The sequence below is a fragment of the Pungitius pungitius genome, chromosome 7 (assembly GCF_949316345.1).
Source record: "Pungitius pungitius chromosome 7, fPunPun2.1, whole genome shotgun sequence".
NCBI lineage: Eukaryota > Metazoa > Chordata > Actinopteri > Perciformes > Gasterosteidae > Pungitius > Pungitius pungitius.
The window spans coordinates 170,389-185,238 of NC_084906.1; the positions used below are offsets into that span (position 1 = coordinate 170,389).

Consider the following 14,850-nt stretch of genomic DNA (forward strand, 5'->3'; position numbering starts at 1 on the left):
TTTGTATATGTAAAACATTTATTGTGTACAAAAAGTAGTTAATCATCAACAGAAACATCAAAGTAACATCTATAATGTAGAACTGGTCCGAGCGGTCATGGGACAGCCCCTCCAGGGACACCAGCTGGTTCTATTTGGATTGCAGTTTAAAAACACCATTAAAGTGTGCTATTGTTTGAAGAGTGAACGGAAGACTCCTGCATACTAACATGCAACCACGAGCCCCCATGTAGACCAAAGGAAGCGGTGAGTATCGAGATCGAAAAGTCAGACCAGTTGTGATGAAAAGGTCATTTGAATCCACTGAATATACTTGAATTATTGTGCACATTACCTGGAGGGACTGAATCATCATTACACCACCCAATCAGATCAGAGTTACCTCAGAGTCAGTCATTACACTGCAGCAGTAGTGTTCTGTATCTTAAAAAGGTAAATCCCAAACACTAATATAAGAAATGAAGTATACTGTGTAAAAAGTGATTACATAGATGAGCACTCTATAAAAAAATAACTAGCAATGTAAAGCACGGCATACACACATTAGAAAATCAAATGGCACACATGGCTGGCATGTTCCGCTCTGCAGGTGAGAACAACCCATCGGTCACAGCAGGACTTCAGCTAGACCTACACTAGTTTGACCCCAGTGTGGCAGGGTTCACCTGCTCATTAGGCCCTGCAGCTTCTCATCCTCGCTCTCTTAAAGAGGAATGACACCAGGACCGACTCGGCAGATGGGCGCCCCGCCTCCCAGCGCTCTCTGCAGAAGCCAGGAAGAGCGGCGGCTCATGTCAGGACCAGGTGTCAAAGGTCTGGATGCCAGCTAAGATGGTCAAAGCTCTTCATACTCATCGTACAGCCTACACATTTTAAAAAGCAGTTGTCCACATCACTGCAGTATTTAAAAGTTCCCCCCCGATGTCCAGCAATGCAGGAGACTGAAAAGCTGTGAGAGACTTTAGGGATTTCACAATTGTCCTCTCTACAGAAGACGCAAAAAGAACTCAGAAGGGACCACACTAAAAGAAGAAGTTATAGGGAAAGACTTGAAGAGGTTCTCAGAGGTCGAATAAAAAGTGGTACGTTGTTAGGATGTGAAGCGCATGAATGGCAGACAGCCCGGTAGGACTCACTGACACCACGCATCATGATTGGGATCCAGACGTTGGCACAGTGTTCACACTGACCACAGCAGGAGTCCAGCTGTCCAACATTACTATAGTACACTGCCCTGAACAGTAAGAAAACAGGTGGGGAAATGTGGGAGGCTCCAGAGGAAAACAAACAAACAGAGTATGCAGAGCGGGGAAGGGAAGGCTTCACATGATGGCACACTCTCTGGAGGACACCTTCCCCTGTAGAGGAACACAAAGCGTTACATCAATGCATGGCGACGTGACGGAGCACAACCTCCTTCCCTCAGCCAGGACCCCGCATGGTTCTTCCAGCCCACAATGACCCACAACATTAAGGCCAAGGACCCTTCTGTGCCTCAAAGCGTGAGGACGTGTCAAATACTCTCTTCCACACTACTTACTTCAATGTTCAATGACAAACTGAAACCAAATTCTATGACGGAAATGGAACTCACTGTCCGTGCCTCCTCCTCTTCCTCCTCCTCCTCATCATTTTCTCCGTTCTCGACGTCCACCTGAGTCTTAGTGACACTCCTCGTGGCCACCTCCTGCAGGACAGGCAGTCAGACCACATGACTCCAACACAAGCAGCCGATTGGCTGCCACCCATGTCCAGAATGTGGAACCTTTACCTCGCCATCAGCGTTGACCAAAGTGGTCACCATGTTGTTTCCGGTACCCCAGGAGGTCTGGCTCTTCCACAGCAGGTCAGATGGTGGACCGTGGGCCACACCAGCATCAGCAGACCACACCTGCACACAGAAATAACATGAACCTAATCTCTCCCTCTGAAACACCAATCAGCTGCTTAGCTTGGATCTCACTAAGCTCATCAGCTCAGGAGACTAAGCTGAGGCCGTAGAATCAGTGGAAGCCCCGATACACATCAATCATATTTAAATAAGGCTGGGGTGTCAATAGCATATAGCAATAGTCATACATGGAAATCCTAAACTCATCGAGTTCCTCATTGAATGACAAAATGCTCTTTATTGAGAGTTTACAGAGTTATTAGTTTATTAAATTAGCAAAAAGCCTGCTCAGTGGTTCTACATTGAGGTGTGGAGACCCCCAAACATGAAGAGTAAGAACTTGTCCTCTGTGTATCTCTCACCGTGACAGCCTGTCCAGCCTTGAGGACAAACTTTGGGGAGAACTTGTATACGACCTCGTCCCCGTCGTTGACGCGTCTCTTCAGCCTCCAGTTTCCCAGCGGCTGGTCCTACGACACAGAGAAGGTCAGCATGGAGAGCTTTGCTCTGCCAGCCAGGATCCGCCTCCTCTTTCCTAGCAGAATGCCTGTTTACTCACCTGAGCCGTGTCATTGGTCAGTGTGACTGCGTTTCCGTCCATGTCAGTAGGCGATATGGTGACTGCTCCGCTGGCTGAGGCTTCTTCTGAGACCAGCAGCTGCCCCTCTCCTCTTGCATTCTCGGCCACACCTTTAGCTTCAGCCTCCACCCTCTTCCTCTTGGAGGAGCGGGAGGAGGAAGATCCCGTTAGCCTGGAAACGGTGACCCGAGCAGATGGGCTGGGGAACAGCTTCAGTCTGAAAGAGGCAACCACCGCCGGGCTCATCAGAAAGCACCAAACAGCCACACAATGGCTGCATGTAGTGGGAAACCAAGAGGAAACCCTGCCAGTGTGTGGGGGTGCTACCTGTGCTCCTCTCCCTCCAGCAGCTTCCTGTATGCGTTGATCTCCATGTCCAGAGCCAGCTTCACGTCCAACAGCTCCTGGTATTCACTGAGCTGAGCGTTCATCCGCTCTCTCAGTTCACTCATCTCCAGCTCCTTTCCTTCCATGGCACGGCGGCTCTTGTCTCGCTCTGCTGACAGAATCTCCTCCAGCTCTCTGATGCGATCCTCAGAGGCAGCCGCCTGACAACATACGAGCGACCCACTAGCATGAGCCCTCCGCCATCAAGCCAACACACCTCCTGCAGCGCAATAACACAAGGAGCGGAGAGTGTACCTGCTTCTGCAGGGCGCTGAGTTGATAGCCCAGGCTCTCTATTCTCATACGGGACTCCAGCACCTCCTCCCTGGCCGAGCCCATGGCCTTGTCATTGATCTCAGAGGACACTTTGGCGTTGTCCAACTGGAGTGGCAGAGAGAGAGAGAGTGAGTGATGCAGAGGTGCAGCTCTGAACAGAAACTAGCGGCGGGTCTCTCACCTTGGCCTGGAAGGTCTGCTCCAGTTCCTCCTTGTACACAGAGACCTGCTCGTCATGTTGCCTCCTCAGGTCCTGGTGGGATCACACCAACATGATTGGTACCAACGATCTAGTAAAAGCGCCTGCTTAATTGTTCCAGTAACACAATGACGTCGTCAGCCACAAAGCTGCTTAGCACACTGAATTAAATTGGTTTATAGAAAATTTTAAGGTTTTAAAGGACACAAAATATTGGAATTTGGAGCTTTGTCTTTGCTGACGTTGTTGTGTGTTCAAGGACACATCAACATCATGAGTACATTCAATATCACGGATATGACGAGCATACCTGCAAACATGTTGCTTTTTGGCAAAATGTGCAGTTATCTTAAGAGTTCTTATTGTGGGGGTGGGGACGCTAGAGTGAGACAAGGAGAAAAGGGGATGTGATCTTTGTGAGGACCAGCGCCTCCCTCTCTCTTCACTGTCCAGTCCCTTAGCGAGTCTCACAGAGGAGACCACACTTCTCCACTGAAAGAACCCGTTTCACCCCTTGGGAGTTCATGTGTTCATGGCCACATACCTGTAAAGCAGAGGCCAGTTTGAACTCGTAGTCGTGTCTGACGCCAGAGTCCACCTCCACGACCCTGTGCTCCTGTCGGCGGCGAGACTCTCGCACCTCCTGAACACAGAGAAGACGAGCAGAGAGCCTGTGACACACTGACAACAACCTGTCATTGGTTCTTTTCTCTAAACAGGAATAATAGAATCAACAATGTTCTAACTATTGACCAGTGACTCATCCATTTCTGTAAGAATAATAGTGAACAAAGGAAACCACTGTTTCCACAACGGGGCCTACACACGCTTACCTCCTCGAACATGCCCTTCCTGAACTCCAGATCTTCACTCAGTGATTGACAGCGGTTCTCCAAGTCCACGCGCATTAGTGTCTCCGCCTCCAGCTGGCGCTTGGCAACAGCATGGCTGTCCTCTGCCTATAAGCAACATCAGCACATGGACACTAACCACATTTGAACAGGCTCATTCAAATCTACTGCAAACAGGGTTCATGCACGTTTTGACCAATGGCTATAGAGTCGTCACGATACCAAAACTATACCTGCCAAAATACTACGATACCTGATACCACAAATAAGATACTGGAATATTCATCTATGATGGTAATAAATAAAACCTCTGTAAGGTTCCCTTTTTTAGCAGCTTGTTGCTTCCCAGCTTTTTGAAGGGAATTTATAACATTAGTATTTGAATGAAAACGACATGGGAAAATCATAGCATTGATTATAAATGGCTATGTAGGCCTTTCTGACTATATGACTACAGTTATTTCCATGAGTATGAGTTATATCATTTTACAAATGTGTGTTTGAGGTGGAAATAAAAACTAAAGCTATGTGGGTTGGGTACATAATTAAAGGGCAATTTCTCCCCTTTATTGAAAAACGACAATGAAAATTGCATCTAGTGTGTATTATTTTGTACAATGTTGTGACCTCATTATCACACGAGTGAAACTGTAGGTCATTTTGCATGTTTATATTTCTGCTGACTATTCAGTAACTTATTTGCTGTCTTGCTTTGTCTTGTGTTGCACTTGATGTTTGACTGTTAGGAAAGTTGTTGTCAAACCAACAAACACAGCTACAGGCTGCATCTCTCACGGTTTCTCTGTGTGACTCACATGCTTTTGCATGTTTTCACACGCCACACATCACACAAATATTTTTCTTTCAACAAGCCGAGGACGGTCGGCAACATGAGATGACTCGCTGTGAGTGACGGCTGCCTGTTACAAATCTCTAACATTTACAATTATCCACTAGGGATGGGTAGCATCTGGGGAACAATTAAAAACAGGAAACAACAATTGACGACATTGAAGGCAATTAGTAATTTATCAAGTTAAAAGAAATATAAAGTGAAGTACAGGCACCTCAAAATTGATTTTAGGACTTAAATGTGCTCAGTTCTGCTGCATTATGGTCTGGTAGAGCACAACGTTCTCTTCACAGATCCTGTAGGAATGCTATTAATTAAAAGCACACTGCATTCACTCAGACCACCTTTTTGTCCCTAGCAGACTGCATTCCTCACCTTGGCCAGCAGGCTCTTGACATCCGCCAACTCAGAAGTCAGAGCAGCATTCTGACTCAGAGCTGTAGAGAGCGCGGCTTCGCTCTTGTGCAGCTGGCCCTCCAAACCATTGGCCCTGGAAACAGCTGCAGCAAGATCCCCATCCTTCTTCTTGGCACTGGAACATGGGGACAGAGGGAGGAGATCAGTCATGGCTTCATACTGCCGCCGGCCTGCCCTTCCATGTGACCAGGACATGAAACGCTGAATCATATCACCTGCGTGAAGCTTCTTCCACGTCAGCCTGTGCCTTGCCCAGGTCTATCTGGAGTCTGGCCCTCTCTCTGGCAGTTTCATCCAAAACCCGTCGAGCATCAGCCAACTCTGCCTCATACAGAGCCTTCACGCCACTCACCTGGAGGGGAAAGGTCAAAGTGATTAGCAGACCCAACAATCCAACACACGTAGAGCTTTGCAGTTAACTCCAGATAGTGGCTTTAGATGGACGGCTTGGCTACACCAGGACAGGAGCCATTAGGACGGGCTTATATTACACAAGGCTTCTCCAAGCTACATTCAGACAATTAATGAAGCAAAGAACAATCTAAATCTAATAAATAAATACACACGTGAATTGAAAAGATGTTGGTTTCACATGCAACCTGACCCAGTGTCCTTACTGGACTACAGGCAGGTGGGTCTTTAGACTCTAACTTGACTAAAACCGAAACAAATGGTAGCACTTAAATTATACTTATAATGGCACTTTCTATAACATGTTTTGAAACTGCTTATTTGATTAAAATTGTACTTTCTTGTTACTTGTCCTTCCGAGTTTGTATCTCTATGTGGAAATGCACTTTTTGTAAGAAAGTTTGGATAAAAGCGTAAGCTAAATGACATGTGATGTGATGTAATGTGATGTATGGTCTGAAAAGGAGGAGCCTGGGTTGTTTAGAGTTCCAGGTTTGGGGATAAAAGCAGTTCCACACTTTTGATTTGTACTGAATTGTAAAAATGCTGTTATAAGCACCCGACTCAACCCGCATGAGTTCTCCTTCGTGGTTCCGCAGCACACGAATGAATCAGAACATCGACCCGCTGAATCCGATTGGCGCGCAGAAGCAGCCGCCTTAACCTTCCCGGTACGTTTGAATGCGGCTGGATGAATGCCATCGTGTGTACTTCTTTAATACTCCAACCACCTTTCGCGTATAGTTACATATGAAAAATAGAAAACTACGAACCAGGGACGTTACTGGCAGCCATGACAGCGGTTGGTTACTATGCATCCATCGTTAAAGTTATTACGTCATATGGATCTCTGGAAGAACAGCTTTTGGTTCCACTCACCTCTCTAGTAGTCACCTCCTCCTTCTCCGACACTTTGACCATCAAGCGGTCGTTCTCCAGCTCCAGGGACCGGACGCGCTCGATGTAAACGGCCAGCCTGTCGTTGAGGTGCTGCAGGTCCTGTTTCTCCTGTAGGCGAGAGATCCGGGTCGGGGAGAGGGGTGTGCAGGCCGCCGTCCGGCCAGCCTCGCGGCTTGGGGTAGCTGTCGCCATGACGGTTCTTTCAAAAATCTGAAGTCCGCTTTTTCGCTCCGCTGGCAGTAACGGTACACGGGTGTACTGCGCACGTAAACAAACCGGTGAATCTCCCTTATCGGCGGTAGCAGGTCAGGCAACGAGTCGGTGGTCATGCAGCGCCTCAGAATAAAAGCCGCTGAAACGCTGATGTGATTCCAAGATGGCCGACGCCTCTACCCAGACCGCGCCAAAAGCAGAGCTGCTTCCGGTCTCGCAATGCATGATGGGCGAAATAGGACGGATAACATTAACTTGTGACATAAAATAAAAAATACACGAACGCACACGAATTATTGTCAAAGATCTACAACCACAGAAACGTCAATTGCATTTTATGCAAGTACAAGTCCCTCATCGCTTTATTTAGTTCAATAAAACAAATGTTAACTCTAGTTTTGCCCAAACATAGCAAGCCTGTCAACAATATTCGATGAAAGCAACTTGTTTTTACCAGAAAACCTTCCCAAATGTTTTAAATGCAATCAATGAAGGATTTATTTTGTTGTTCAAAATACATTATTTAAGAGAATATATTCAGACTTATCTGTTTTTGGTGCTCGGGCCAGGATGAACCACAATTGAACCAACAGTACCTATTCCCGATCGGTAGGGGGCGCTGCTCGACCGGAAGTGTCTTCCGGGTCAAACCTTTCAAAACCCCGCCTCCCTCTTCAAGCAGTCCTTCCGGTTTGACCGCCATCATAGACAGCAGGTGAGACTTCACTGTTACAAGATATAGGCTAAAATCCATGGCAGATCTCCGCCATCCGCCTGTTTTTATTTAAGAAAACTGAAACTACAGCGAACCAATGACTTAACTTGGCGACTGAGCGTGGTATTACAGCCACCATTTAAACGATGGACGTTGTGTTCCCGTCGGTGACAAACCACCCTCCATGTTCCGTTCCGCGCACTGTACCTTACGTACGAAGACTAATATAAGACCCGTCCGGGGGTTCGTTGTTCTATCGTACCACCGGCCGTGTGACCACAGTAACTCTGTACCATGTTGTGTGCACCGTAACGTTGTACTTCAGCGGGCCGATGGGGTTCCGCACTGTTCCGCGGCCATGGGCTGCTGTTGAGTCCTTCCAACGTGTCCGCTCTAATGCAGTAACGCTGTTTCTCTCCTGCAGACATGGCTATTCGCTACCCGATGGCCGTTGGCCTCAGCAAAGGACACCCGGTCACCAAGAACGTGACTGCTCCCAAACACAGCCGCCGGCGCGGGGTGAGTGACCGTCTCGTGCGAGGTCCGGCGGACAGCTTCCGGTCACCTGGTCGCGAACATAGTGTTCAGATAACGAAACAATGTCCTTAAAGCTGCACAGGAACCTTAACTTAACGTGATGGATATGTCCGCTCAGCTAGGCTCGGTACCCCGGTACACATTACATGGATATTACATATCTGGGACTAGTCCCAAATGTTGGTAGCAGTACTGTAGACAAAGACAGCTTTCAGAGTCAAATGCTAAACTCCAGTTTGTCACTTTGCTAAAGTAACATGGTTGAAAAGCACTTATTGTTAGTTGCTTTGGATAAAAGCGTCAGCTAAATGACATTGATGCTTCACTGGAGTGCTGAGAAGGCCATGAGCGTGACATGAAATCAGTACCAATGATTTTACGATCCAGAGCGTCCGGGTCTAACGGGTCTGATTTGAAAGATGGCTGGGGGTCCCGTTCAGTGTTGTGTGCTACAGAAACAAGAAACTCAACATGGAGTTAGTAGGGAATCACGTGGGACAAAGTGCATCTCATGGTTTAAAGCTCCGTCTTTCCTCCTTCTGCAGCGTCTGACCAAACACAGCAAGTTTGTTCGGGACATGATCCGTGAAGTGTGCGGCTTCGCTCCGTATGAGAGGCGAGCCATGGAGCTGTTGAAGGTGTCCAAGGACAAGAGAGCCCTCAAGTTTATCAAGAAGAGGGTGAGTTGGCACAAGGCTTTCTAAATGTACTGCAGAGTTAATCTGGAGTCCGTCTCATGCTGCTGTGTTTCCTCTGCAGATCGGCACCCACATTCGGGCTAAGAGAAAGAGGGAGGAGCTGAGCAACGTGCTGGCTGCGATGAGGAAAGCTGCTGCTAAGAAGGACTAATCTGTCGCTTAATAAAACGTTTGGTAAATACAAAATGCAGACTGCTGTTGTGTTTTGTCCTTGTCTCGTAGGCAGGCTGGTCCCTGGTCATCATCAGACATTAAAATAGCAAACTTTTCAGGCTGTATTCTGCAATTAAAGCTATGTGTCCAACAGCTGTATTGAATTGTGTGTCAAACGCACTGTTTTTAGAGGTCCATATGCAAAGGCTGGACTTTGAAAATAAAAATACAGATTTACTGTTCTAATTACGTAAGAAATAAGCAGATGTGGAACTAGTTTTCTAAAATGAGATTTAAAAAGCAGGATATGGCCTTGCTTTCTTCCCAATATAATAAATCTTAATCCTTATGTTCTGAGCTGCCTCATATCACTACTGGACCTCTTAACCCTCCTGTTACCTTCAAAATGACACATTTTACCATTGGGATACCAACCATTTAAACACTGAGAAAATGATTGATTACATTTTTTTCCCAGGTTTATGTATTAGGAACTTTGTGCCAGTTTGACTACATAAATAATGCATTCAATAAAACATTTTTAAAGACACCCACCCCATTAAACATCTGGAAATATCAGTTAAGTGACTAGAGAAATATACAGATCAGAACAAAATGTCTAATGCCTAAAAGCTTGCTGTTACTTTGCCTTTTGACTTGTACATTCCTGCCAAAAAGAGCAACCCGATGGAGGCCTGCAGCTCGGTCACTTCTAGGTCTCCCCGTACACACCTGGCCTCTATTTGTCATCTCAAGTCCATCCTTTTCCATTGATGGTGTTATGAAGAGCTCACATGCTGATTTTTTGATTTGATAATTTACTGCATGTGCAGATGTCTCTGACCTGTGGACGACCTGATTTCATACAGCTAAAGCTGCCTGTGTGAACCACACCGATGTGTACAGGACATTCAAAACATATCAGGTTCATTTTATTCATTAAATTAGGAAAAGTCATCAAATTTGAAGCAAAAGAAATGATGTTAGGTATCTATTTAGAGACGTTAAACATTGACCCCAAAGGTAATAAGAGGGTTAAACCCCCAAAGGTATTGGTACAAACAGTATTAAGGACCATCTGATTGGACAGGGATAGGTCAGCGGGTATAATCTTTCTACGTTATTGTTCATCTGGGTAAGGTGACATTATTCCCCAATAGGTTTCTAATAAGCAACAGAATATGACCTATTCTCTACCTGTGCTCTGTGGGATCCCGCCCTAAACATGGAGGCCATTTGTGCGACTACTGTTTGCTGATTCTAAGGCGTTGTGTGAACAGGGTGCTCGCTGTAGGCCGATGAGCTGAGCTCTCACGTTGCAGCGCTACGCCACGGTTCCATGACTCTAGAGTCATGTTTCAGTCAGGTGAGCAGAGGAAGGAGGAAGAGGAGGAATGTGGAGGGAAGGCCATGATGAATGAGGGGACACCTCTTTCACTTTCCTATCCCTCACACAAAAGCAAGCCCACATCCACACACCCCACTACGGGTTCCCACATGGCAGGTTAATCTTTGAGAAACAGCTTGTGCTTGTTAACAAAAGCCATAACTTCCCTCTCAGTTGGTTGTGTTGCTGCCTGCACGCTTCATTGCAATGACAGGTGTCTTCCACAGAAAAGTCAGGGCTATTTTGTGATGTACTTGTTAGGGCACGTATCTGCTTGTCTGTTTTTCATACATCGCTCCTCTAGCTGTGACTACAGTGTATGAATGGGTGAGTGATGTCATGTAGTGTTAAAGCGCTCTGAGTGGTCAGAAGACTAGAAAAGCGCTTGTAGCCTTTAGCCAAAAGGACGTTGTCTGTCCCTCACAGAGAGACTTGACTAAAGAGCTTCCCCTGAAAGTCCCTTTGTACCTTGGAAGCGCTTACTAACGTGAAGTTACACACAGTAGCAGGACGAGACATGTCCTCCAAACAGTTAACCACCAGCCTTGTTTCCAAGAAATCCAGTTTTTATATCACTGACTTGTTTAATTGTTTTTGTTGCGTGCTTTTTGGTTTAAAGACACTCAACCTATTAAGTATTTACAAGCACTGAATACACAGTTATACAATAGTTTTAGGCTTGTAACAGTTACAAGCCTCTATAAATATGATGTATTTATTGACTTTTGATATTTATCTTCATTAATAACTACCACTATGAGAAGGCTATTTTATGTGACTAAATGTTCTGACAGAAATGTGAAATGTGGACTTGTAGGTTGTTTCCAAGGCGAAGAAGCTCAAACAGTTTCCTCTTGTTTTGAACATTAGAAAGTAGTCTAAAGCGGCCTGAGAAAGACAGATCGAACTGTGAAGTCACAGCACAAGATGTTACCAGAGCTTTGTGTTCTATAAATCCTTCTAAAATGTGCTTCTCTCTTCTGTTGTTAAACACGTATTGGGTGCTTGTAAAAGGCTTAGAAATGGAGTCTAATGGATTGTCGGTGTTGAAGTCTCAGCATTACCCTGACAGACAGAATTAGGGAGTTCCAGCTAAACGCTGCTCGACATTTCGGAGCAGCACACTCGCTGTGTTTACCCTTTGTTTGTGCGGTTGCTCATCCTCTTCTTGTGGAACCGGTTTCCAAACAGAAGGCCACACCAAGCGTGTCCCAGATGGGTTTGTGCCTGGTCGGTGTAGCTTCCTGTAAGAAGATGTACTTCTGTGGACTGTAACTACAGCGCCTGGATGGTTGTTAGAGTTGGGCAGGTGGAGCTGTGTATTAAAGTTATTTGAACATCTTGAATCGAGAAGCAGAACCACAATGACACCCCCTTCTTTGCCAGATTGCCAACAGAGCCAAAACTCCCAGGCAGACACTGACGGACTGACAGGTGTGATGTATGACTCACCGACACACCTGCATTCAGGGAAACGGGGGAAAGCACACCACACCTTGTCTGCTTGTTGTTGAATGGTAAAGTAAAACCAAACCTTCAACTCATGTGCACATTCCTATTTTTAATCAGTTTTCTTGTAGCAAAAAGCCTTTTTTGTTGTTTTACAATTTTCAAATTTCTCTCCCTCTCAATTTATTCTGACATTTAAATCAGAAATAGGTTCCTCTATATAAACAGCCCGACTAAACCAACATAGACATCAACTACAGACAAGCTACAGTTAAGCTCCGTCCCTGCATCGTTATCATGGCAACAGATCAAACAAACATACACTTGATAACATCAACTTTCCATGTAACTTTCAGCCTCCTAAAGGCTTGGGGGGGGGTTGGGATCCCCTTAAAAAGATGCTTGCTTTTGATTGCGACAATGAGATACAAGTCGTATTTTGGCGGGTGCTTGTTCCCTGAACCCTTCCACAACTCCCTGCATGCCGCGGCATGGAGTTGACATCGATGTCCACAAAGCGTGGATCTGCATGGACGTCCCCTGCAGCGTGCTGATGGGGCCTTACAGCGCCTGTGGATTGGGAAGGCGGGTCAGTGGGAGGGGGGCTGATCATCAGCAGCTGGGTCAGCGGTGCCAGGGGGTCCATCTCTGCCTGCCAGGTGACTTTGCTATAGTGAGAATTACAGAAAGATAAAAATAGCTGCTATTCCTAAAAAGTCCACTGGGGGGTGCGGAAGACCCCTTCCATTGAAGAAAAAAATATACCATGTCAGGTCACCACGGATGCGCGATATTTTAATATTGTTTTCCTGGTATGCAGTGCTGTTTAATGCTGTAATTATAATTACATGACTTGGGTTAAAAGGTTGAGTGAAAAGTAACTTGTGTGATCAGTTAGTTAAATACAAGTACAGTTTGTAGTTTGGGTCTTTTGGTGCCTGAAGGGGCCCCGGACACAAGGGGCCCCAGGCCCGTCCCATGCTGAGGTCGCTTCCGTATTTCTTTTCTTTGGACTGACAATTAGGTTGTTATCGAATACCACAGAAGTAGTGCTCCCTCCCTCCCCACAAACACTTACTCCTGTGTGTGAGGTGGAGCACTGCTCCTCCTCCTCCTCCTCCTCCTCCTCAAAAGCCTCCTCCTCGTCTCCATCGGATCACAGTCTGTCTGGGACTCTAAGCAGCATCAGTGGGACTCACACTTTCACTTGTCACGGACCGGGAGCAGCCATGATTCGGGTTTCTTCTCCTTTGTTGGTTCTGTTACTACTAACGGTGAGTACGACCCGTTACCTGTCCGCCTTGTAACCGACGTTACCCCTTTGTTGAATACTTAGCGCAGAATGACTCCACAAACAATCAGTTTCAGGTAGAAAGCACGTAGTGTGGAAGGATCCCCTACTGCCTCGTATCGGGATATTGTGTGTATGCGGATCTGTGTCTATGTCTCAAATACCTGGCTGCCATGGCGACGCACAGGTGTGTTCAGGCGGCTTCCCGTTTGACATGTCAAAGCCTGACTGGCGAGAGCGTGTCTACTTCCTTTATGTTTGTAAATGCTGACACACAGATTTAAGAGCGTAGCCAGCTCACTGCTTCTTATTAATTATGCTTTTAACAACTGTGAACGGGTCAGTGGGGCTACAATGTATCCATTGAAATGAGTTATTCTAATAATTTATGCTAAATAAATTGCTAACTCTTTTCTGATCATGTTTGGAACATCAGTAGATTACTTGGGCAGAAAAAGGGTTTATTGTCCTAACAGAGCAGATGTCATACTACTACGCTTTGAAGCCAAATGCTGCTGGTTTCAATCAAGCCACAATTCTGATATAAATAGTTGTGTTTTTACCTTATAGTATGGTATAGAGTGTGCCTGGACTACACACACTGAACGCTTTCAGCCACACGATGGGTATCAAGTGAAGTAGAATAAAACTCTTAGGGGCCTGACATTTATGCAGCCAGCATAATAGGTCCCTCAGTTTCATAATAGTTCCCTTAGTTTCATAATAGGTCCCTCAGTCCAAATAGTTATCTGAGTGAGAGAGACACAGAGACAATGGTCACATGCCCTGCATTTAAAGCCACTCCTTTCTGAGGAGACTCAAAGTATCTCATGTCGGTTGGTTCATGGCGACATGCCTGTGCATTGACTGGAGAGGTGAGGCACAGTGAAACCTGCTGGGAGTGGTAGGGTGCGTCTGCCTCTCTGTTCTCACGCCAAGCACCTTCACCAGAAGTAGAAAGATGCTGTAGGACCCTGGCAGAGAACCACTGCTCTATGCTTACAGAGTTGAGCTCGACCAAATGGCATCTCATCCTGTGCACCTTCTGATGGGGCCAAGCTGGATTTCTCTTCCTGCTGTCAAAATGTCCCCCGTCCGAGGCAACATGCCACCTTCCCTGTAAATAGAGGAAGCCAAGCATGAGCCATTTTTGACAAGAGTGCCAAAAGTGACGAGACATTGAGGCCAAAGTGACTTCAATATGACCACTAATGCTACTGAGCAGATTTACAGACCACAAGAGGGATGAAGAGTACGTTTGACCACCGCGTTTTACCCTCAGGCTGCATGGTGCTGGCCTTTAGAGCACGAACAACTGAGGCTTTGTAACTGTCCCCATTCTAAATGAAGCCCATTAGAAGGCTGTTCATTGGCTCACTGAGGTGGAGGGACTCGTTCTTTGTCTGGCGTCAACAACAACTGATGACAGAAGATGGCTCAGTGTTTCCATGAAACCATTCAGCCAACTCTAGCGGCACACCCACACATGTCCTTGTTACACTCCTATTAGGATTAGGGAGAGGCAGCAATGAGGAGTACCTGAACAACAGGTAAGGCCCTCCCCCTCTCTTCACACCAGCGGGTCCAATTTCTCCCTTACTGAACCCTGCATGAGCAGCAGGAAGTGAATGCATCTCTCTCT

The 14,850-nt window shown here is 46.3% G+C and overlaps 4 protein-coding genes across 4 annotated transcripts in view; 2 read left to right on the forward strand and 2 right to left on the reverse strand.

Moving 5' to 3' along the window:
• lmnb2 (lamin B2) lies at positions 1-7,669 on the reverse strand. The gene is made up of 13 exons (XM_037469345.2): positions 6,745-7,669; positions 5,670-5,806; positions 5,413-5,569; positions 4,167-4,292; positions 3,878-3,976; positions 3,316-3,387; positions 3,114-3,239; positions 2,799-3,019; positions 2,451-2,688; positions 2,254-2,361; positions 1,772-1,891; positions 1,595-1,687; positions 1-1,358 (listed from the first exon to the last, which is right to left on the reverse strand). The coding sequence occupies exons 1-13, from the start codon at positions 6,955-6,957 to the stop codon at positions 1,323-1,325; spliced, it is 1,746 nt and encodes a 581-aa protein (XP_037325242.2). The 5' UTR covers positions 6,958-7,669; the 3' UTR covers positions 1-1,322.
• Positions 7,658-9,114, forward strand: rpl36 (ribosomal protein L36). Its single transcript, XM_037469352.2, has 4 exons — positions 7,658-7,693; positions 8,118-8,212; positions 8,776-8,910; positions 8,990-9,114. Exons 2-4 carry the CDS (start codon positions 8,120-8,122, stop codon positions 9,077-9,079), a joined length of 318 nt encoding a protein of 105 aa, XP_037325249.1. The 5' UTR covers positions 7,658-7,693; positions 8,118-8,119; the 3' UTR covers positions 9,080-9,114.
• The window catches only part of rfc4 (replication factor C (activator 1) 4), a 19,428-nt gene continuing 13,185 nt past the window's right edge, over positions 8,608-14,850 (reverse strand). The window contains exon 12 of the transcript XR_009956718.1: positions 8,608-8,679. The gene's annotated coding sequence lies outside the window, so the exon portion shown is untranslated. The remainder of the gene's footprint in view (positions 8,680-14,850) is intronic.
• LOC119216467 (desmoglein-2.1-like) overlaps positions 13,040-14,850 on the forward strand; it is a 9,779-nt gene continuing 7,968 nt past the window's right edge. Inside the window, exon 1 of the mRNA XM_037469344.2 lies at positions 13,040-13,191. Within this exon, the coding sequence (XP_037325241.2) occupies positions 13,147-13,191 (45 nt within the window). The 5' untranslated portion in view covers positions 13,040-13,146. The remainder of the gene's footprint in view (positions 13,192-14,850) is intronic.